Source organism: Aquarana catesbeiana, linkage group LG09, assembly GCF_042186555.1.
Source record: "Aquarana catesbeiana isolate 2022-GZ linkage group LG09, ASM4218655v1, whole genome shotgun sequence".
Classification (NCBI taxonomy): domain Eukaryota; kingdom Metazoa; phylum Chordata; class Amphibia; order Anura; family Ranidae; genus Aquarana; species Aquarana catesbeiana.
In genome coordinates this window covers 303573664-303598789 of record NC_133332.1, presented here as the reverse complement: position 1 = coordinate 303598789, position 25126 = coordinate 303573664, and the positions used below count along the sequence as shown (strand labels likewise).

The window sequence follows — 25126 nt, the reverse complement described above, 5'->3', positions numbered from 1 at the left end:
CGACAAAATGAACTCAAAAGAAGCTTAAGGCAATCATCGAGCCAATACAGCTGCCAAACAGACAGCTGGTGGTCCGCGGGAAGTGGACAGCAGGGTGGTAGAAGAAGACCACCCCGTGCTTACCTTACAGACTTTCCCAGTGGACAGAGTTTATCTAAAAGAACTACAGGAAACAGCAAGTCCGGATAAGAAGGAAAGCTGGAAACGGAGAGGAACAACTCTCAGAAATGGACTATTCGAGTGCAACAAGAAGCCTTGTCTACCCAGGAGTATGTACCCAGCCGTGGTGCAATGGGCACATGGAGCTGCCCACTTGACAAAGACTTTTATGAACTCTCTTATCAACAAGTGTTGCACCAAGAGTTACTCCACTGACCGACAGCTTCTGCAGATCATGCATTATCTGCACCAAATGTAACCCAGAATGCACAGAAGAAGCACCTGGCAAAAGCCCTATACCCCATTCCAGAGGATGCAAATTGATCATTCTCAAGTGCCAAGAAGTGGCAGATTCGAATACGCCCTAGTGGAAGTGGTCATGACTGCCAGGACCACAGCTAAGAAATTACTGAGTGAGATAGTATGTAGATTTGGGGTCCCAGAGGTGATATTGAGAGATCAGGGACCAGCCCTAACAACAACCCTTACTAAAGAGATTTGGGCAGCACTGGGGGTTCAGTTGGCACTACACATCCCATACCACCCTCAAAGTAGCGGGAAGGTAGAAAGGATGAATGGGACACTAAAAACAGGATGTTAAAGATGGCCCAAGAGACTAACATGAGTTGGCCAGACAGTTAGCCCATTGCCCTGTTTAGTGTCAGACACACCCCCGGGGGAAACATGCCCTATCCCCTTATGAAATTTTGTTTGGTTCAGCTCCCAGACTTGGTTGTTACTTTCCACAACAGTTACAGTTACAGTCTGATGTGTTGACTAATTATGTAACCACATTATCACGAGAATTAACCTGAATGCATGTCCAGGTGTTTTCTTCCATTCCAGATCCTGAATTAGATACAGGAACACACCAACTACTGTCTGGAGATCCTTGAGCCAAGTTATGATGGTCCATTCCAAGTTTTGCTGACCACAGCCACCTCAGTCAAGTTGGCCAGGAAGAACACCTGAATGCACGCTTATCACTGCAGGAGAGCGTGTTTTCGGGTGCTGCATATCCTTTTTCTGTTTGATCTAGGGGGGAGGGGCCCAGGAGGTGGCCATCACAAAAATGATAACATAATTACGTTTTGGTGTAACTCTTCAGGTACACATGTGACCACCTTTACCTTAGATTACTGTGACATAGTACCTTGTCCGTTTGACCCTTCATGGTGATGCCATTGGTACAGTGATATCCCTGACGGTAAGGACATATATGTATGCCACACAGACAGTTACTGGGGACAGAGTTGTGGTTTCTGTGGGGGCCAGTGGGTTGGAACACAGGGCCAGAATGGGCGACCACAGAGTGCATTAGACAAAAAAGATGAAAATAGAAAGCCCCCATATCCTAACCAAAGATACCCCTGATGTTCCAGCCAGCTCCCTCCTTCCTCATCTCCTGTAGTCTACCGTGAGCGTGAGCTGTGAGACCCTGGGGGCCGCGACCTGGAGCCAGACTGCAGCGCAGTCCATCCTCACCACTAGAGGCTCTGGTGAACACCTGCTGGCTCTTAGACTCCGCGCCCTGGGGAATCTATGCTCTAGCTCCCAGTGGGATCTGTGTCAGTGATCCAGTAGACCTGCTTCCTGAACCTCCCAAGGTACAATCCGCAGCAGTCACCCGTAGGGTCCACTACCTTGCAGTGCACTCCTGATCCCAATGGTGTGCATCTGTCACCCAGCCTCTAGGTGACCTGACACTATACATATTATAACCAACAGAGATTTGTAAATTACTCTAAAGATGCCCTCCAGGGAATTTCTGATCAGTTAGCCCCCACTTCCTACATGACATTCCAGGACCTGATGGCCTTAGACATGGTGCTAGTTGGGAAAGGAGGTGTTTTGTAAAATCATAGGAAAAAACGGGAACCTGTTGTACATACATTCCTGATAATATTGGCCCAAATGGTAAGGTTACTTTAGCTATAAAGAAATTAGAAGATCTGTCATTGGAGTTGAAGAACTCAGGTATCACAGACCCATGGGATCAATACTTTAGCTGGATGAGTGGGTGGCAGAAGGTGCTCGCCCAGATACGGGTAACGGTATTAATAATCCTGGTTCTTTTAGCCCTGATTGTATGCTGTATTCTACCTTTTGTAAAAAGTTAATGAGCAAGGCTGTAGACAATAGCACACCTACATTTCTCCACCAAGAAGAAGAGGACCCCCTTATGATGGAAGATGACAAACCCTTCACTCCTCTACAATCACTCCCTGTCCATAATCTCACAATCCTATAGGGTTATAGGGATAGATAGCGCCTGACTGCACCTCTCCAGCTGTATCGAGGAGGGAAGTGAACAGTTGCTGCCCAATTCTATATACAGCCTAAAAGAGTTGCTGAGGAGAAGGGCCAGGCTAAAAAGTAGGACCTTTAGTATTAGGGACAGAAAAGAGAAAATAGTCATTTTAGGGGGGATTGTGAAGGAATGTGATGTAGATAATAATAATAGTAATCTGAAAATGTCTATTTTCTTATGTGCATACATATTTTTCTCCTTACTCATTATATAAGTATACAGATTTGCTCTGTTCCTATATTTTCTCAAAATGGCGTGTACCCCCTACCTCCCACACACAGAAGAACGCGGAACTGGAGATAAGAACAAAGAGAGCCAAACCTCGTTATGAAAATTATCCATCTTCTTTTCTATCTTGACCAATGAGATGTACCTATTAGACTGACATAGCAATGACGTATTTGTGTGTATAAAACATTAACACCGCCTTGAATAAATTAGAAGTGTAACAGTAACGAAACTGAGCGTGTCTCAGTGTGTTTACTTTTATATGCATGCATATCAACACTTTTCAAATTAGAGACAGCAGCAGATAACCTTGAGCTCGATTGGAGCTCTTAATCATTTCCATAACAGCGTCAATTCCAAAAGTGTTGTTATATATAAAACAACAAAAAATGGACATAGCGTGATACCGTCAGATGTCGGACCAAACTGGGCAGATAACTCTATGAGGGAAGCGAAACCTCAGTCGAACCGAGGAACTGTCTTGTACAAGTACGACTGTATATGCCGAAGCATAGGGCACAGGTGGACATTAGGGGTGGATTGCCCATATGCTGTAGCAAATATTTTTATTTACTTTTCTTGGAAAAGATTTCTTTGTCCACATCTATCAATGTGAATGGAGGAATCTGTTAGGTTCTTTTTTTTTGTTCAACCCATGGGTATGTATGCCCATCATTAGAATACCGCCCTGCATCCACACACTTCTAATGGTGGACATACATGCCCATGGCTGAACGAAAAAAAAAGAGCCTAACAGATTCCTCCATTCACATTGATTGATCGGTGGGTATGCCCACCATTAGAATATCACCCTGCATCCACCCACTTCTAATGGTGGACATACCACGGATCAATCAATGTGAATGGAGGAATCTGTTAGGTTCTCTTTTTTCATTTAACCCACAGGCTGCATGAAAAAAAAGAACATTACAATGTATGCCCAACAAGGACCAGCAATGTACTGGTATGTTGCTGGACTTTGAGTGGTTATACCAGAATGATGCCTGCAGGTTTAGGTATCGTCTTGGTATCGTTCTTTTCAGCCAGCAGTTGGCTTTCATGTAAAAGCTATTCTAGCAGCTAATTAGCCTCTAGACTGCTTTTACAAGCAGTGGGAGGGAACATCCCCCCCTCCCGCCGTCTTCCATGGTTTTCTCGGGCTCTCCTGTCCCACCAGGGAACCCAAAAATGCAGCCGGTGGTTCTGCCAGCTGACCATAGAGTTGATCAGAGACTAGTATGGCTCCAATCATCTCTATGGCGTAAGAAACCGGAATCTATGAGCATTTCATGACTTCGGTTTCGCCGGATATAAGCAGCGCCATTGGGAAATTGGGAAAGCATCTTATCACACCGATCTTGGTGTGGTCAGATGCTTTAAGGGCTGAGGAGAGATCTAGAGTCTAATAGACCCCAATTTTTTCAAAAAAGAGTACATTTCACTACATATTACTATCATAGGGGATATTTACATTCCCTGTGATAACAATAAAAATGATTTAAAAAAATAAAAAATTATGAAATGAAATGTGTAAAAATAAAATCAAAATGAATAATTAAAAAAAATAAATTAATTAAAGCACCCCTTTGCAAAGATGAACGCAAGCGTCGGTCTTGTGTCGTATGTAAACAGCAATTGCACCATGCATGAGAGGTATCACCACGAACGTCAGATCGAGGGCAGTAATTCTAACAGTAGAACTTCTCTGTAAATCTAAAGTGGTAACCTGTAAAGGCTTTTAACAAGTTATATAGTTTGTCGCCTCTTCACGGGTGTAATTTTAAAGCATGTCGTGTTTGGCATCTATGTACTCGGCATAAGATGATTTTTTATATCTTACCAAACATTTGGGCAATATTGTGTGTTTTTGTGCATTAAAATTCAAAAAAGTGTTTTCTTCCCAAAGAATTGCGTTTAAGAAATTGCTGCGCAAATACTTTGTGAAAAAAAAAGCTGCAACACCCACCATTTTAATCTGTAGGGCCCCTGCTTTAAATATATATATATATATAATGTTTGGGGGTTCAAAGTAATTTTCTAGCAAAAAAAAAATATTTTTTTCATGTAAACAAAAAGTGTCAGAAAGGACTTGGTGGTTCAAGTGGTTAGAAGAGTGGGTGATGTGTGGCATAAACTTCTAATGTCGGGCATAAAATGCCAGGACACTTCAACAATCCCCCCCCCCCCATGACCCCATTTTGGAAAGTAGACAGCCCAAGCTATTTGCTGAGAGGTATGTTGAGTCCATGGAATATTATATATTTTGCCACAAGTTTCAGGAAAACAACAATTTTTCTTCTTTTTTTTTTTTTTTGCACAAAGTTGTCACTAAATGCTCAAATCAAAAATCAAAAATTCACGCCCTTAGAAATCCTAAAGGTGGTGATTGGTTTTCGGGGTCCTGTACGCGGCTAGACTGCCAAAAAGTCTCACACATGTGGTATCCCCGTACTCAGGAGAAGCAGCAGAATGTATTTTGGGGTGTAATTCCACATATAGCCATGGCTTGTTTGAGCAATATATCATTTAGTGACAACTTTGTGTAAAAAAAAATGTTTTGTCATTTTCCCGAAACTTGTGACAAAATAGAAAATATTCCATGTACTCAACATGCCTCTCAGCAAATAGCTTGGGGTGTCTACTTTCCAAAACGGGGTCATTTTGGGGGTTTTGTGCTATCTGAGCATTTCATGACCTCTGAAACTGTGATAGGTAGTGAGGAGTGAAATCAAAATTTTACGCCCTTAGAAATCCTGAAGGTGGTGCTTGGTTTTTGGGGTCCTGTACATGGCTAGGCTCCCAAAAAGTCTCACACATGTGGCATCCCCATACTCAGGAGAAGCAGTAGATCGTATTTTGGGGCAGTGGCATCACCAGGGTTGGTGTCACCCGATGCAGAAAAAATTGGTGTCACCCCCCCCACCAACTATAGTCCCCCCTCAGTACAGATCCCCCTCTCTCAGTATAGACCCCCCACTAAGCACAGATCTTCCTCCCGCAGTATAGATCCCCCTCCCTCAGTACAGACCCCCCCATGAGTATAGACCTCCCCCTCAGTACAGACCCCCCCCTCCATAAGTATAGACCCACCCCTCAGTACAGATCCCGCTCACTAAGTACAGACCCCCCATCAGTATAGACACCTCCTTCAGTGCAGACCCCCCCCATCATATAGACACCCCCCCTCAGTGCAGACCTCCCATCAGTATAGACCCCCTTAGTGCAGACCTCCCCCCATCAGTATATACACCCCATCTCAGTGCAGACCTCCCCCCATCAGTATACACCCCCCATCTCAGTTTAGACCCCCTCCATTAGTATAGACACCCCCCCTTAGTGCAGACTCCCCCATCAGTATAGACCCCCTTAGTGCAGACCCCCCATTTAGTATAAACACCCACCCTTAATGCAGACCTACCCATCAGTATAAACATCCCTCTCAATGCAGACCCCCCTCAGTATAAACACCCCGCTCAATGCAGACCCCCCATCAGTATAGACACCCCCTCCCCCTTAGTGCAGACCCCCCATCAGTATAGACACCTATCCCCCTCAGTGCAGACCCCCCATCAGTATAGACACTCCCTCCCCCTCCGTGCAGACCCCCCATCAGTATAGACACGCCCTCCCCCTCAGTGCAGACTCCCCATCAGTATAGACACCCCCTCCCCCTCAGTGCAGACCCCCCATCAGTATAGACACCCCCTCTGCCCTCCCATAGCGCCCCCTCATGTCCATCTAGGCTACACATAGTAAAGTGTACAGACCTCAGAACAGTCAGTTCGGACGGATACACACAGCGGTGTCCCTCGGCCTCCTCCTCCTGTGTGGATGTGGGAGGAGGAGGAGGCGGCTTCAGTCCGCTCCGCTGAGGGACACGAGAGATCTGAGAGGAGCAGATTAGTGTAGGGCAGCAGGCAGTGTTAGCGGTGCCGCTACCCACGGGTGTCACCCCTCTGGCGGGTGTCACCTGGGTGCGGATCGCACCCCCGGCACACCCCTAGCAACGCCTCTGTGTAATTCCACATATACCCATGACATGTGTGAGCAATATATCATTTCAGTGACAACTTTGTGTAAAAATAAATTAATTTCTTTTGTTGTCATTTTTCAATCACTTGTGACAAAAAAATAAAATATTCAATGGGCTCAACATGCCTCTCAGCAAATTCCTTGGGGTGTCTACTTTCCAAAAAGGGGTCATTTTCAGTTAGTTTTCCATCTGAGTTGTACAGTTTTTAAGTCACATTAAAAAGTGCAAAAAGTTCCGAAATGATTTATCTTTGTCTCATTTTTTTACATCACGGAAACTTGACATTTTAACAGGGGTGTGTAGATTTTTTTATATCCACTGTATACTGTGATACTGTAATTGCCAAATATGCTGCAGAAATTTCCCTTTATTGAGTCTGTCTGCATCCATTTTAACTGTGGGCAGCTGCCTGTTCACTTCCTGGATTTACACAGACACATTACACTTCCAGCTTGGCAGCTCTCATTGACCCTCGTATGACTCATCCCCCCGCCCTTCCTGGCAAACTCTCACGAGAGTGAATGAGAGAGAGAGCTGTGAATGATGTCATAAGTCTAGGCTTTTTACCAGACAAGAAACAGGAAGTGGGCTGTATAAGGTATTTACTGGCAGAAAAAAAAATGTACTATCCAAAGTTAAAACAACAAGGGAAGAAGATTTAATAGATGGAAAGTTGAAAAAATGACTGAAGTTCCGCTTTAATTAACTTGCAGGTGAACAGACAGACAGGGATGCATCATAGCCAAAACCAGATTGCTGGAATGAGACCAGCAGCTGTCAGGGGGCAGGGGCATTTACCAGCTCCTGACAGCCATGCCCTTAAACTAAAGTGCTGACTGACATGGATTTTGACAAATGCATCTATTACGAGGGCTAAACAAACCCCAGATCATATCTGTAATATACAGTATGTGTATTATTAACAGTACATTTGGCATCACCTTATCTGTTATGAAGGCATGTGTACCTTATTTACCCCAAATTAATTAAAAGTTCATAAAAGAACTGATGAATCTTGGATAAGCTACACAATGTCTGCAACATTGCAGAAAAAGTTTAGTTCAATATGACTACTACAAACAACCCATGCATATGTAAATCTTTTTTTGCATTTGTCTTGCTTGTTAATTTCTGTGACAAAAAAATGAATATAACCTTTCTACGCATAGCACCACAAACGTAGTTTTTGTGTTTTTATTAATGGGGCAAATTATGCCCCATTATGCCACTAACTGCACATTTTATCTACAGTAACTCTAGTTATTTAAAAACTATCACTGGTCAAATTATGAAAGCATATCTTTATTTTATTGTTTTTTTTCTTGCCTGCAGATTGTATAGAAAATAGAAAAAAATGTTGCAACATAAAAAGCCTTATTTATCCTGAAAAAAAAAACCAAAACAATATACACTATATATTGTGAAAAAGGTTTGAGACATATAGTGCAGAGCATGGCACCATTTCCTTTCCTATTGGAATTACAGTGGCAACCTTTAACCACTTCAGCCCCGGAAGGTTTTACCCCCTTCCTGACCAGAGCACTTTTTACAATTCGGCACTGCGTCGCTTTAACTGCTAATTGCGCGGTCATGCAATGCTGTACCCAAACGAAATTTGCGTCCTTTTCTTCCCACAAATAGAGCTTTCTTTTGATAGTATTTGATCACCTCTGCCGTTTTTATTTTTTGCGCTATACACGGAAAAAGACCGAAAATTTTGAAAAAAAATGATATTTTCTACTTTTTGTTCTAAAAAAAATCCAATAAACTCAATTTTAGTCATACATTTAGGCCAAAATGTATTCGGCCACATGTCTTTGGTAAAAAAAATGTCAATAAGTGTATATTTATTGGTTTGCGCAAAAGTTATAGCGTCTACAAACTAGGGTACATTTTCTGGAATTTACACAGCCTTTAATTTATGACTGCCTATGTCGTTTCTTGAGGTGCTAAAATGGCAGGGCAGTACAAAACCCCCACAAATGACCCCATTTTGGAAAGTAGACACCCCAAGGAATTTGCTGAGAGGCATGTTGAGCCCATTGAATATTCATTTTTTTTGTCCCAAGTGATTGAACAATGACAAAAAAAAAAAAAAAAAAAAAAATTACAAAAAGTTGTCACTAAATGATATATTGCTCACACAGGCCATGGGCATATGTGGAATTGCACCCCAAAATACATTTAGCTGCTTCTCCTGAGTATGGGGATACCACATGTGTGGGACTTTTTGGGAGCCTAGCCGCGTACGGGGCCCCGAAAACCAATCACTGCCTTCAGGATTTCTAAGGGCGTACATTTTTGATTTTACTCCTCACTACCTATCACAGTTTTGAAGGCCATAAAATGCCCAGATGACATAAAACCCCCCCAAATGACCCCATTTTGGAAAGTAGACACCCCAAGCTATTTGCTGAGAGGCATGTTGAGTCCATGGAATGTTTTATATTTTGACACAAGTTGCGGGAAAGTGACAAATTTTTTTTTTTTTGCACAAAGTTGTCACTAAATGATATATTGCTCACACAGGCCATGGGCATATGTGGAATTGCACCCCAAAATACATTTAGCTGCTTCTCCTGAGTATGGGGATACCACATGTGTGGGACTTTTTGGGAGCCTAGCCGCGTACGGGACCCCGAAAACCAATCACTGCCTTCAGGATTTCTAAGGGCGTACATTTTTGATTTTACTCCTCACTGCCTATCACAGTTTCGGAGGCCATGGAATGCCCAGGTGGCACAAACCCCCCCCAAATGACCCCATTTTGGAAAGTAGACACCCCAAGCTATTTGCTGAGAGGCATGGTGAGTATTTTGCAGCTCTCATTTGTTTTTGAAAATAAAGAAAGACGAGAAAAAAAAATTTTTTTTTTCTTTTTTCAATTTTCAAAACTTTGTGACAAAAAGTGAGGTCTGCAAAATACTCACTATACCTTTCATCAAATAGCTTGGGGTGTCTACTTTCCAAAATGGGGTCATTTGGGGGTTTTTTTTGCCACCTGGGCATTCCATGGCCTCCGAAACTGTGATAGGCAGTGAAGAGTGAAATCAAAAATTTACGGCCTTAGAAAGCCTGAAGGCAGTGATTGGTTTTCGGGGTCCCGTACGCGGCTAGGCTCCCAAAAAGTCTCACACATGTGGTATCCCCATACTCAGGAGAAGCAGCAGAATGTATTTTGGGGTGTAATTTCACATATTCCCATGGCATGTTTGAGCAATATATCATTTAGTGACAACTTTGCGCAAAAAAAAATAAAAAATTGTCTCTTTCCCGCAACTTGTGTCACAATATAAATTATTCCATGGACTCAACATGACTCTCAGCAAATAGCTTGGGGTGTCTACTTTCCAAAATGGGGTCATTTGGGGGGGTTTTGAACTGTCCTGGCATTTTATGCACAACATTTAGAAGCTTATGTCACACATCACCCACTCTTCTAACCACTTGAAGACAAAGCCCTTTCTGACACTTATTGTTTACATAAAAAAATAATTTTTTTTTGCAAGAAAATTACTTTGAACCCCCAAACATTATATATTTTTTTTAAAGCAAATGCCCTACAGATTAAAATGGTGGGTGTTTCATTTTTTTTTTTCACACAGTATTTGCGCAGCGATTTTTCAAACGCATTTTTTGGGGAAAAAAACACACTTTTTTACATTTTAATGCACTAAAACACACTATATTGCCCAAATGTTTGATGAAATAAAAAAGATGATCTTAGGCCAAGTACATGGATACCAAACATGACATGCTTTAAAATTGCGCACAAACGTGCAGTGGCGACAAACTAAATACATTTTTAAAAGCCTTTAAAAGCCTTTACAGGTTACCACTTTAGATTTACAGAGGAGGTCTACTGCTAAACTTACTGCCCTCGATCTGACCTTCGCAGCGATACCTCACATGCATGGTGCAATTGCTGTTTACATTTGACGCCAGACCGACGCTTGCGTTCGCCTTAGCGCGAGAGCAGGGGGGACAGGGGTGCTTTTTTTTTTTTTTTTTTATTTTTTCTTTATTATTATAATTTTTTTATCTTATTTTTAAACTGTTCCTTTCATTTCTTTTTTTTAATCATTTGTATTGTTATCTCAGGGAATGTAAATATCCCCTATCATAGCAATAGGTAGTGACAGGTACTCTTTTTTGCAAAAATTGGGGTCTATTAGACCCTAGATTTCTCCTCTGCCCTCAAAGCATCTGACCACACCAAGATCAGTGTGATAAAATGCTTTCCCAATTTCCCAATGGCGCTGTTTACATCCGGCGAAATCTAAGTCATAAAATGCTCGTAGCTTCCGGTTTCTTAGGCCATAGAGATGTTTGGAGCCACTCTGGTCTCTGATCAGCTCTATGGTCAGCTGGCTGAATCACCGGCTGCATTTTCAGGTTCCCTGTTGAGACAGGAGAGCCAGAGAAAAACACGGAAGACGTTGGGGGGGGAGGGGCATTCCCTCCCACTGCTTGTAAAAGCAGTCTAGAGGCTAATTAGCCGCTAGGATTGCTTTTACATGAAAGCCGACCGCTGACTGAAAAGAATGATACCAAGATGATACCTAAACCTGCAGGCATCATTCTGGTATAACCACTCAAAGTCGTGAATGGCGTACCTGAAGACAAAAAAATGGTTAACAATAAAGCACAGTAAACGGTAAGGTATAAAAAATTGCATACCTGAAAAGCAAACATGATAAAACATAATAACAATAAAACATTGCAGAATAGAATACAGTAAAAAAGAGCAGAACAATAGAGAGAGAATAGAGAGAGAGAGAACAATAAAACGACAACTATTTTTTTTTATTTTATATTTTTGTATGTGTTTTTTTTTTTTTTTACACTTTTTTTTGTAACTAACTTTTATAACTGTAACCGGTTCCAGGTTCGGGTCTCTCAAAATGCGATGGCATCTTGGGAGACCCTGTGAAAGTGTGCCTAGTCTGTGCAATGCTGTACCCTACGCTAATACTCAACTAGTGAATGGTAGCGTTCAAAACATTCACCAATGCAAAGACCAGGATTGTCAGGACAGGAGGGACAATAATAGCGGGTGTCACGCCTATATCCGCGCTTGCTGCAGACACAACATCTTTTTTGGGGGGGTTCGTTGGGTAGGGGTACTCGGGAGGACATAAAGAAAATGCCTCTCATGCAGCCGACTGCATTTGGTTGGGGATGTGAATGGGGGAAGTACGGGCGCTGCAGAAGCGGTGGGTTCCCAATTAGGATTGGCGAATGCAGCAGGAAGGGCATTATGAGCACGACGGGCCTGTGTTTGTCTTTTTGGTGGCAGCGTGACACTACTTGTGCTTGCCACCTCACCAGCTTGAACTGCACTTATGGGACTCGCCACGTCACCAAGTGTTACTGCAGTGCTGGTTTGACTACGACCGAGGTGTACTAGGCCGCTGGTGCTTGCCAGTTCACCAAAACGCTACCAAAAAAACTGTTAGCGATCGCAAGGATCAGGCCTGACTCTGCGAACGCTGCAGTTATGCGTTTAGTGTTTTGTAAGTGTCAGTGATCGATCGATACTGCACTTGGGTGGGCTGGGCTGGGCCGGGCGGAGGGGCAAAACGCAGGTGCTAGCAGGTATCTGGGCTGATCCCGCTAACACTGCGTTTGTGGGAACCCTAAACTGCTGGGGACGCTAGTATAGATCTGATCGGATCAGATATTGATCCGATCAGATACTATACCACTAAGGGAGGCGTATGCTGCGTGCGTGGGTGTTAGCGGTACTGGCGCTAACCTGACACTGCGCTGGTGCTTGCCAGTTCACCAAAACGCTACCAAAAAAACTGTTAGCGATCGCAAGGATCAGGCCTGACTATGCGAACGCTGCAGTTATGCGTTTAGTGTTTTGTAAGTGACAGTGATCGATCGATACTGCACTTGGGTGGGCCGGGCAGAGGGGCAAAACGCAGGTGCTAGTGGGTATCTGGGCTGATCCCGCTAACACTGCGTTTTTGGGAACCCTAAACTGCTGGGGACGCTAGTATAGATCTGATCGGATCAGATATTGATCCGTACAGATACTATACCACTAAGGGAGGCGTATGCTGCGTGCGTGGGTGTTAGCGGTACTGGCGCTAATCTGACGCTGCCTGGGGCGATGCATATCACCGCCGGGCGATCAAGGGGCTAAACTTTTATTCGGTAATAAACGGCGGGTGCCCTGACACTATAAAAAATAAACGAACTAACCAGCGTCACTCGTAACAGTTATACGGTGATCAGTGGTGAAAGGGTTAACTAGGGGGCAATCAAGGGGTTAAAACATTTATTAGGTAGTATATGGGGGTCCCTGTCGCTATAAAACGCTGACGGCGAACCTAAATATTTACCTCACTAACTAGCGTCACCAGCGACACTAATACAGCGATCAGAAAAATGATCGCTTAGTGACACTGGTGACAGGGGGTGATCAAGGGGTTAAAACTTTATTAGGGGGGGTTAGGGGGGTATCCTAGACCTAAAGGGGGGTAACACTCACTGCCCTAACACTGTAACTGTCACAAACTGACACTATGCAGTAATCAGAAAAAAAAAAAAAATACTGCTAATGTCAGTTTGTGACAGGGGGGGGGGTGATTGGGGGGGGATCGGGGGGCGATCGGGGGGGGGGATCGGGGGTGTAAGGTATGCCTGGCATGTTCTACTGTGTGTGTTTGTGTTGTGTGCACTTACATGTCTTCTCTCCTCGGCGCTGGACGGAAACTGCCAGACCGAGGAGAGATGACATCACATCCTCTGCCTGTGTGAAACTACACACAGGCAGGGGAGGATTCCCATTGGCTGGGAGCGATCGCGAGGGGGGGGCCACGATCGGATGGTCTCCCCCTCGCCTCCCGACGCTCCCAGTCAGATGCCGACCGCCGCTGGCACCGGGGGGGGGTCCGATCGGACCCCCCGCCCGCGGGAGGCAGATCACGTATATATACGTGATTCTGCCTGCCCGTGCCATTCTGCCGACGTATATCTACGTTAGGCGGTCGGCAAGTGGTTAAAGTTCGTTTTTTATTTTTTATCTTTTTTTTTCTGTGCTAATATACAGTATATACAGTGCATCCAGAAAGTATTCACAGCGTTTTCTTTTATTCACAACTTTTTCCACATTTTGTTATGTTACAACCTTATTCCGAAATGGAATAAATTAATTATTTTTCTTAAAATCCTACAAACAATACCCCATAATGACAACATGAAAGAAATTTGTTTGAAATCTTTGCAAATTTATTAAAAATAAATAAATAAATAAATCACATGTACATAAGTATTCACAGCCTTTGCCATGACACTCAAAATTGAGCTCAGGTGCAGCCTGTTTCCACTGACCATCATTGAGATGTTTCTACAACTTGATTGGAGTCCACCTGGGGTAAATTCAGTTGAGTGGACATGATTTGTTAAGGCACACACCTGTCTATATAAGGTCCCACAGTTAACAGTGCATTTCAGAGCACAAACCAAGCCATGAAGTCCAAGGAATTGTCTGTAGACCTCCGAAGACAGGATTGTATCGCACAGATCTGGGGAAGGGTACAGAAAAATATCTGCAGCATTGAAGGTCCCAATGAGCAATGAGTGGCCTCCATCATCTGTAAATGGAAGAATTTCGGAACCACCAGGACTCTTCCTATAGCGGGCCGCCCGGCCATACTAAGCAATCGGGGGAGAAGGGCCTTAGTTGGAGAGATGACCAAGAACCACTGACAGAGCATCAGTGTTTCTCTGTGGAGAGAGGGGAACCTTCCAGAACAACAACCATCTCTGCAGCACTCCACCAATCAGGCCTGTATGGTAGAGTGGCCAGACGGAAGCCACTTCTCAGTAAAAGGCACGACAGCCCGCCTAGAGTTTGCCAAAAGGCCCCTAAAGGACTCTCAGACCATGAGAAACAACATTTTCTGGTCTGATGAAACAAAGATTGAACTCTTTGGCCTAAATGGCAAGTGACTAGTCAGGATCGAGGGAAAGATGAATGCAGCAATGTACAGAGACATCCTTGATGAAAACCTGCTCCAGAGCGCTCTGGACTTCAGACTGGGGCGAATGTACATCTTCCCACAGGACAATGACATTAAGCACACAGCCAAGATAACAAAGGAGTGGCTATGGGACAACTCTGTGAATGTCCTTAAGTGGCCCAGCCAGAGCCCAGACTTGAACCCAATTAAACATCTCTGGAGAGATCTGAAAATGGCTGTGCACCGACGCTCTCCATCCAACCTGATGGAGTTTGAGAGGTCCTGCAAAGAAGAATGGGAGAAATTGACGAAAAATAGGTGTGCCAGGCTTGTAGTATCATACTCAAAAAGACTTGTGGCTGTAATTGGTGCCAATGGTGCTTCAACAAATTATTGAGCAAAGGTTGTGAATACCTATGTACATGGGATTTTTTTTTCGTCTTTTATTTTTAATAAATTTGCAAAGATTTCAAACAAACTACTTTGACGTTGTCATTATGGGATATTGTTTGTAGAATTTTGAGGAAAATAATGAATTTACTCAATTTTGGAATAAGGCTGCAACAACATAACAGAATGTGGAAAAAGTCAATTGCTGTGAATACTTTCCGGATGCACTGTATTACTTTTGATATAATAAGTAATAATAATGTTATTGTTGAAACAACAGGCCTATAGTGGAAATGTAAAAATTGCTCTTGCCCACAAATGATATACAGCTGCAGAAGCTGAAGTGATTGATGATGAAAACAGTTTGTAATTGCATTATATTTGTTAGGCGCAAAATCACACCGACATACCTGTAGCCACGCCTCCTTCTTTCAGAAAACTACTCTGTCCATAGGTAAAGTCCGATCCTGGTAGAGAGTAGCACATTTTCTTTGTCTTTCCAAGTTCTGCCTATTAAGACACAAAGAAATCAAGAAAAGTAAAATCTATGTTTCTTTTAAGCGTATTTTTACAAAAATGTTTTTACTTTGGGTAGAGGGAGGGTAACTGTCACATTGGTTGTGCTCTTAACTAAACTGTCAAAACATCCAATGGCTGGTGTCATAACTGATCACATGTGCAGCATCATGGCAGTTATAGTAGAGATTAAACAGGGGTCAAGATGACAGTTCCCTTGGCTAAAAACAATAGAAGGGTTTACTTCCACTTTAATGTTTGACTCGAACCTGGTCCTGGGCATTGGTGAGCATGCCTTCGGGTAAAGTGTTACCTCACGTGCAAGGGTTAGTGACCTGGCTCAAAACCTTGCATAGACTAAAGAACCCCAGGGAGTATGCAACCCGGAATAGACAGCAAGGGTACACAGCAAGTGTAAGGACCTCACCTTTCATACTGGAGAAAAATCAGGTGAGGGACCTGGCTATGCTGTCTGGCGGGGACACCTGCATCACCAGTCTCGCTGGACAGAATTACAATTTTTTTCCAGTTAAAATGAACCTGTGTTTTGCCTGTGCAGGGCAAAGCACCAGGGTCACTTTAATCTGAGCCCTGCAGCTGCTTATACTTACCTTCCCTTTACTCACCAGGAGACGTAAAGTGACATATTCAGCACTTGTGGGTGTAGGGGCATGTGACCCACCCTCTGTCCTACCATATCACAGCACTGTTGCTTGGTAATTGGCTGCTTAGGCATCCAGTGTACAGAGACAGGATTAGAGTTTTTAGCCCTCTGTAAGTCATCACTTGGTTCTTACAGAGGCCATCCTCCCAGTGATGGTGGGGAGACAAAGCTAGTGGGGAAATGTGTGCAGATAAAGGAAGAAAACGAAATCTCCTGCGATGGAGAGAGATGTGCGACCAAGGACAGCCTGAACTCTTCAACTGATCTGACTCTCACACTGGCTTTGCTGCCACTCTGTGGAAGCCCACAGAAAACTGTAAAAAAGATAAAGAACAGAGGGCACACCAGCCTAGCACATTACTTTTGCAACCTTTTATTATAAAAAAAGATTATACATATATACTCACAAACAATGACCACCCTGGTCTGCTAGACAAGTCCCGAAAGTGAGATCGAGGTGGGTCCTCAGAACTGAATTTGCAACATGCGTGGCTGGTCTTTATATGGTGGTCTGGGAGAATCATGTGGGCCTGAGGAAGAGGGGACCCCCTTGAAATGCGTCAGCTAATTTGGAAATTCATCTCACGTTTGGGACTTGTCTAGCAGACCAAGGTGGTCCGGGGCACTATCTGGACTTTTTTATACCCATTTGATGTTGTTGGTTGTGAGTATATATGTATAACCTTTTTTATAATAAATGGTTGCAATGGTAATGCGCTAGGCTGGTGCTCCCTCTATTCCTTATCGTTTTACGGTAAATGTGCAGATGCATGGGGCACTGCATGGGCAAAGCACAGGTTCACTTTAAAATAGTTTACATATATTTAGAAGTATTCAGCTTCTTTGCTGGGAGTACAGGATTAAAAGCCAACTAAACCTGAAACTTCACCTAGTTTCATAGTTCTCTCAAGGGCTACAAGGGTGATATATTTTCACTCAAAGTCGCAACTACTTGAAACATTTCAAAGGCAAATCATGATGGATTCCACATACAGCAAAATAAACAAATAAGCAATCATCCTGCAAGATACACATCTATTATAACCTTGTGGGAGGAGGTACAGACCAAGAGTAAAGGTGACCATAAAGAGGCATGTATCTCTCTAAGAATGATGGGAGAGCCAACGACCATGATCCTCACCCAGTCAACAGGCATCAAGGGCTTTTTAGTATGAAACATGCAGTAGTGATTGCTGTATTGCTGTATCTATTTCAATGGCGGTGATTTTTTTTTAGAAATTCCATTGATATCCTAAAATTGTTCTATTTGCTTTTGACACCGTTAGGTGCCACCAGAAGAGCAGAACTTTCCAAGATTGACACTACCATTCTATTGAAATAGACTTGAATTTAGGAAACTAGAAATGTTAGTCTAAGCAGTACCCAGAAAAAATTACCTTTTGTCTTGGATTCCTCCTGAAAAATAGCAGTGTACTCATTGGTATTTCTGGGTAGGCTCTCCTGTGCCTTCAGCCTCAAAACTCTATATCAGGATCAGTGCGGGACCTAAGGCACTGCTGGCTCTGATGTCTAGTTTCACCAGGTTTAGAATGTTCTTTGGTGATGTCATTACTATGCTGCTCACTGTTCTCTTTGTTGGAGAGGATGTTGTAACCGGAGACCTGCTGTGCAAGGTTCGTCCTGCATCTGTGCCATTCATTCTGTAGATCTATGACTTCTAAAACTCTCTTGATCATCTCCCTACTAGTTAAAAGATCTCCAGTCATCAGGGGGCAGTTCTGACATGAGGAAGCAAAGCCCTACCTTTACAAAAATGGCCACCACCACACATATACCAAGCGCAGAAAAAGGCAAGGTAAGTTAGTATTGGGGAATGAATCAGCTGCAGGATGACCACAGGCCTTTTTTAAGACACAGCTTCCACAGTTTGGTTCCACTTTAATTCATCCATGGTAACAACACATGCTTCTCTACAAAGTCCTCTGTATCGCAGGAAGGCTCCAAAAGCCCAGCAACACTGAACACAGAAACCCATACCCCCTTAACCTCATCAATACTCATTCCAGTCTTGGCCCCAGCCAACCACACCTAGGTTGTCCTTCTCTATCTGCCAAGAAGTTTGTTCCAGTACTGCTGCAGATATCCTACAGATACTACTGTATACACTAGCTAAATAATCCCAAAATTATTTTCAAAATACATTTTTTGTTGTTTATTACAATGTTCTGTTTAAACTTGTTTGCATGCCATTTCCTTCGCGTGGGCTACCAAATTTATTGGTGTTCCTGGGGAAATAATTATTTTCTATTCATTCAGGAAAATCAGCGAGGGAGAACAAAGCAAGACGTCCGTGGTAAGAAGTTACGCACTGATACAGACGTATCGTGATATATACTAGTCTAACATGCACCGAGGTTTGTTTAACAGTTATCTGCTGGTAATGGAAATTACCCAGAGTCCTCAGAGACAAAATCCTTTAATTAAATTTGCCTTTCCTGATAGATTTCCCTCAGGTACCAAAGAGTTTTCCTTCCTATGGATATATTATGGCATATTTGAAAAAAAAAATTAAATAGATGTTTCTTGAGTCATGCATGCTGAATACTAAAGTGTTAGCTCATGGGATACTATGATTAGAGACAGTTATTATCTGGCTGTGTAATTGTCTAGATCTTTATTTTCCAAAAGAAGTCCTAAAACTACCCACAGAGAGTAGACCTCAATCAACTGATGGTGGATGAATTTGGTGTAGAATTCCAAGGCCAGTCCAATCTTGCAATAGGCATTTATAATGAGGCCAGAAAATATTTCTATTGAAAATTGTAAAAGAAAAAAAGTTAAAAAAAGTTAAAGCTGAACTCCAGGGAAACAGTTAAATACTCAGATGAAACCCTGTTTGCTATGACGGGAGAGCTGATTTTCTCTCTCGAATTGAATTAAATCTTATGGGGCTTGTCCCTCATCCAGCTTGACTGGACAGTGAAAGAAGAAGCAGCAAGTGTTCGTCTTATTTTTTGTCTGCTTTCTCCTTCCATCAACATGCTCTTAATTGTTTGAGCACTGCTGTACATGGACTGCAAGAGGCTGATGCCAAGTCAAATGTAAATATATATATATATATATATATATATATATATATATATATATACCAGACTAACAGTAAAAAGGAAGGGTCAGATTCTGTATCAGGGTGTTATACAGTATCTCACAAAAGTGGGTACATATTTGTAAATATTTTATGATATCTTTTCATGTGACAACACTAAAAAAATGACACTTTGCTACAATGTAAAGTAGTGACTATGCAGCTTGTATAACAGTGTAAATTTGCTGTCCCCTCAAAATAACTCAACACACAGCCATTAATGTCTAAACCGCTGGCAACAAAAGTGAGTACACCCCTAAGTAAAAATGTCCAAATTGGGCCCAATTAGCCATTTTCCCTCCCCAGTGTCATGTGACTCCTTAGTGTTACAAGGTCTCAGGTGTGAATGGGGAGCAGGTGTGTTAAATTTCGTGCTATTGCTCTCACTCTCTCATACTGGTCACTGGAAGTTCAACATGGCACCTCATGGCAAAGAACTCTCTGAGGATCTGAAAAAAAGAATTGTTACTCTACATAAAGATGACCTAGAATATAAGAAGATTGCCAAGACCCTGAAACTGAGCAGCAGCACGGTGGCTAAGAGCATACAGCGGTTTAACAGGACATGTTCTACTCAGAACAGGCCTCACCATGGTAGACCAAAGAAGTTGAGTGCACATTCTCAGCATCATATCCAGAGGTTGTCTTTGGGAAATAGACGTATGGGTGCTGCCAGCATTGCCGTAGAGGTTGAAGGGGTAGGGGGGGTCAGCCTGTCAGGGCTCAGACCATACGCCGCACACTGCATCAAATTGGTCTGCATGGCTGTTATCTCAGAAGGAAGCCTCTTCTAAACATGATGCACAAGAAAGCCCGCAAACAGTTTGCTGAAGACAAACAGACTAAGGACATGGATTACTGGAACCATGTCCTGTGGTCTTATGAGACCAAGATAAACTTATTTGGTTCAGATGGTGTTAAGCGTGTTTGACGGCAACCAGGTGAGGAGTACAAAGACAAGTGTGTCTTGCCTACAGTCAAGCATGGTGGTGGAAGTGTCAGTCATCTGGGGCTGCATGAGTACTGCCGTCACTGGGGAACTACAGTTCATTGAGGGAACCATAAATGCCAACATGTACTGTGACTTACTGAAGTAGAGCATGATCCCCTCCCTTCAGAGACTGGGCCACAGGGCAGTATTCCAACATGATAAGGACCCCAAACACACCTTCAAGACGACTACTGCCTTGCTAAAGAAGCTGAGGGTAAAGGCGATGGACTGGCCAAGCATGTCTCCAGACCTGAACCCTATTGAGCATCTGTTGGGCATCCTCAAACGAAAGGTGGAGAAGCACAAGGTCTCTAACATCCACCAGCTCTGTGATGTCATCATGGAGGAGTGGAAGAGGACTCCAGTGGCAACCTGTGAAGCTCTGGTGAACTCCATGCCCAAGAAGGTTAAGGCAGTACTGGAAAATAATAGTGGCCACACAAAATATTGACACTTTGGGCCCAATTTGAACATTTTCTCTTAGGGGTGTACTCACTTTTGTTGCCAGCAGTTTAGACATTAATGGCTGTGTGTTGAGTTATTTTGAGGGGACAGCAAATTTACACTGTTATACAAGCTGTACACTCACTACTTTACATTGTAGCAAAGTGTCATTTCTTCAGTGTTGTCACATGAAAAGATGAAAAATATTTACAAAAATGTGAGGGGTGTACTCACTTTTGTGAGATACTGTAACTGTCCGTGTCTTCCTGTCCTAGTGAAAAACATTTTCCTCTTCGCTTGTCCTGCCACCACAGGAACAAGAGTTTTAATTACAGCCCCCTAATGGGGTCAAGGACAGTAAGCTGGACCAATGTAACTATGCAATAAAATCCATACCTGCAATTCAGCTTTAAGCTACCCAAGCTAAAAGAAAACCAAAAAGATTTGGAATTTGAAATACAATCCATACCTGCAATTCAGCTTTAACCTACCCAAGCTAAAAGAAAAACAAAAAGATTTGGAATTTGAAATACAGTTTCTCCATATTAAAGTATCCACCCCTTTAGTAAAGCCAGTGCTTACTGAGTACTCCCTGGTAATAGTCACCTCATCTCAAGTAAGTTATTGGCATGGTTCTACCAATGGTTCTTACATTACCAATACCCATTATTTAATGCCCATTCAATACCCATCCTTTTTATGAATTTTTTTATTTAATCATTTGTTAAACTCCAAAGCGTGATGATACATTTTCTAGACTGACAATGTCAGAGGCAGCAATACCCTGTGAATCTTTCAGAAGAACCCCCTAAAGTTCAAATATCCATTATTCAGAACCAGTACTGTATACTGTGTACAGACCTTTAGCCAATGATTATAATTACTGCTAGAAAACATGTTAAATATTAAAGTTGATATTTTGTAATGTGTCATATCCAAGTACCAAATGTGTTTCTATAGGTTATACTTGAATGGAGCTTGGGCCTACCCAGGACGCATAGGATAGCTATTTCTGTATTATAAGCATATTGTTTCCATTCACTGCCTCTAGGTTTGTATCCCTATTTGACAACATATATTAGTATATAATGTATTTAATCCATATTCTCATGGACACACCAAGATCCAGGAGGCCACACTCCATCTACTAGTAAAAACCTTTATTTGTATATATCAGGTAAAAGAAGAGTGTTCCCCTAGTAACACGTTTTGGCCAGTGCTGGCCTTAGCTGTAGCCAAAGTTGTTCAGCCCATCTAGTCCCATAAATACCCACCAAAAATGAATGGGAGAGAACCGGAAAGAGACGGGCCAGTACCCTAATGCCTAGGAATGGGAAAATGTACATGTACGGCTTACTTTTTCAATAAATACCTTTTTAATGATATATAAAATATCGCTACTGTTCTCAATCATCAAGAAAATTACATTTCTAACAAAAACTTCTTATGCCCCATACGCACGGTCGGATTTTCCAACGGAAAATGTCCGATCGGAGCGTGTTGTCGGAAATTCCGATCGTGTGTGGGCTCCATCGGACATTTTCCATCGGATTTTCCGACACACAAAGTTGGAGAGCAGGAGATAAAATTTTCCGACAACAAAATCCGTTGTCGGAAATTCCGATCGTGTGTACACAAATCCGACGGACAAAGTGCCACGCATGCTCAGAATAAATAAAGAGACGAAAGCTATTGGCCACTGCCCCGTTTATAGTCCCGACGTACGTGTTTTACGTCACCGCGTTCAGAACGAACGGATTTTCCGACAACTTTGTGTGACCGTGTGTATGCAAGACAAGTTTGAGCCAACATCCGTCGGAAAAAATCCATGGATTTTGTTGTCGGAATGTCCGAACAAAGTCCGACTGTGTGTACGCCCTATTACAGTTTTGCTCAAGATGGAAACATCCCCTTACCAGGGATCTAACCTCTAAAACAAAAGTGTAAGATATTGTAGGTTACCAGGCTTCCGACCTAGCAGTCACATTCGTTTTCAGGTTTACTTCCTTTATTTTCACCTGGTGATCTTGCAAATAACACACTTCCTGGCCCTTTGTGGCTATGCACACTCTGTCTCAGTATCTATGGAGGCAGCCATGGTTGTCACACAGGCTAGACTTCAAACGTCTGCCTTTCTTAATCTCTCTTACATAATTTATTAATGGGATTAGTAGTTTACGAAAGAAGGAGAAGGATGTTTGTGTTTTTTTTTTCAGATTACAGGAAAAAACAAGCACACTACATTTTTGGCAAGATCAATATGTATTTTCTGTACTTGCTGAAAATGTTTTAGCCTTATAAAAAGAAAACAAATGTAACCACCACATTCAAGGACTAGTAAGCTGCAATATACTGTATAAAATACACTTTCAAATAAAAATAACTTCTGGGAAAAAAAAGCTAAATATATGTTGTATAGTCTTGAAAGGTTTACTGCACATTTCCCACTTCTATTAAGCTTTCCTTACTTTGTCTGAGCCTGACACTTCAGCTTGAGTGTCAGAGTTCGGCTGAAGTATGATTGTGGTTACTTGTCAACTGCCTGATCCTATTCACTGCTTCCTGTCTAATAGGGCAGTCCATACATTAGTCATCTTTTTTTTGTTCAACCAATAGGTTGAACAAAAAAAAGACCCCATTCCCCCATCCACACACTCAATGTGGATGAGTGAATCCTTCTTGCTGAGTTATTGAATTCTGACAGCGGAGAGACTTCCCTGCCGTCAGAATACACTGATCAGCACTGCCAGCTATGGCCAGCCATACTGATCGATCAGGAAAAACCCAACAGGGTGGTTGTAAGGAAGTTGATCAGTATATCGACTTCTGTACAACCAGCCTGCCCATATATGCCCAAATTCAGCTGGTCCCTGCTGAACCGGCTGAATTACGATCCATGTATGGCCAGCTTAACAGAACACTATGTACATGGGGATAGTTTATCCCCTGTATTCTCGCCGGCGGTCATCCATGAGTATGGGCCTTAATGGTTTCCTTTCCATTTAACTGCTGGGCTCTGTTATTTGACTCAGTGTCGAACACTCAGGATTTAGGAGACAGTGACCTTGATTTACTAAAGGAGGAGAGCAATTTCATTTTCAAAGTGAATATACTTATAATGGAGAATGAGGTGAAGAAGTAAAAATTCACTCTGCAAAAAAAATAATCAATGATGTGCAGGAAAAATTACAAAAACAAGATTTTTGCTCACACGTGATGGGTTGTTTGAAGTCAGCACAACTTCGCCTCATTCACTAAGCTAAGTAAAAATTAATTTTGCAAAACGAAAATTCCCTCTTCTTAATGTATGAGCTGAAGCTGTGCTGACTTCATCCAATCATGTGCTAGCAAATATGGTTTTTTTTCTAAAGCTGAACTCCAGGTATGATCATTTTTGCATACTTACATTTGTTCCACTGACCCCAAAGTACGGGGAATTTTTCCCACTGACCCCAATGAATTGTATTTAGCAGGGGTTCTCCTAGACCTGAAAATGCTATAAAGAATTCCTCTGGGGCCCTGGTGCCCAACCTGCAGGTCTTTGGCACTTTGTGCACCCCTCAAAGTCCCTGCAGGCACTAATCTGTTTCCCTATTCTATTCCCTATTCTATTGCCCTGTTCTAGCAGTCTCATACAACATGTCTCCAGTCTATGGCTGTTTCCTGAAGCATGTCAACAGTCTCCAACAACTATGACATGTTCACAATCTCTGACCATCTCTTGTAGGATGTCTGCAGCCACTGACCATCTCCTGTATCATGTCTGCAGTCTCTGACCATCTCCTGTATCATGTCTGCAGTCTCTGACCATCTCCTGTATCATGTCTGCAGTCTCTGACCATCTCCTGTATCATGTCTGCAGTCTCTGACCATCTCCTGTACCATGTCTGCAGTCTCTGACCATCTCCTGTATCATGTCTGCAGTCTCTGACCATCTCCTGTATCATGTCTGCAGTCTCTGACATCTCCTGTATCATGTTCACAGTCTCTGACCATCTACTGTGTCATATCTGTAGTCTCCGACCATCTCCTCTATAATGTCTGCAGCCACTGACCATCTCCTGTATTATGCCTGCAGTCTTCGACGATCTCTTGTATTAGGTCTGCAGTCTCTGACCAACTCTTGTATCACCTCACCAGTCTCTTACTATCTCCTGCATTATGTCTGCATTCTCTGAGCTCTCCGGTATCATGTCTGTAATCTCTGACCAAGTCTTGTATCATCTCACTAGTCTCTTACCATCTCCTGCATTATGTCCACAGTCTCTGACCATTTCCTGCATTAGGTCTACAGTCTCTGACCATCTT

General features: G+C 42.7%; 1 protein-coding gene across 1 annotated transcript in view; it reads right to left on the bottom strand.

The window, feature by feature from the left end:
• The window catches only part of CFAP77 (cilia and flagella associated protein 77), a 315791-nt gene that overhangs the window by 140164 nt on the left and 150501 nt on the right, over positions 1 to 25126 (bottom strand). Inside the window, exon 2 of the mRNA XM_073597999.1 lies at positions 15508 to 15607. Coding sequence (XP_073454100.1) covers positions 15508 to 15607 — 100 coding nt within the window. The remainder of the gene's footprint in view (positions 1 to 15507; positions 15608 to 25126) is intronic.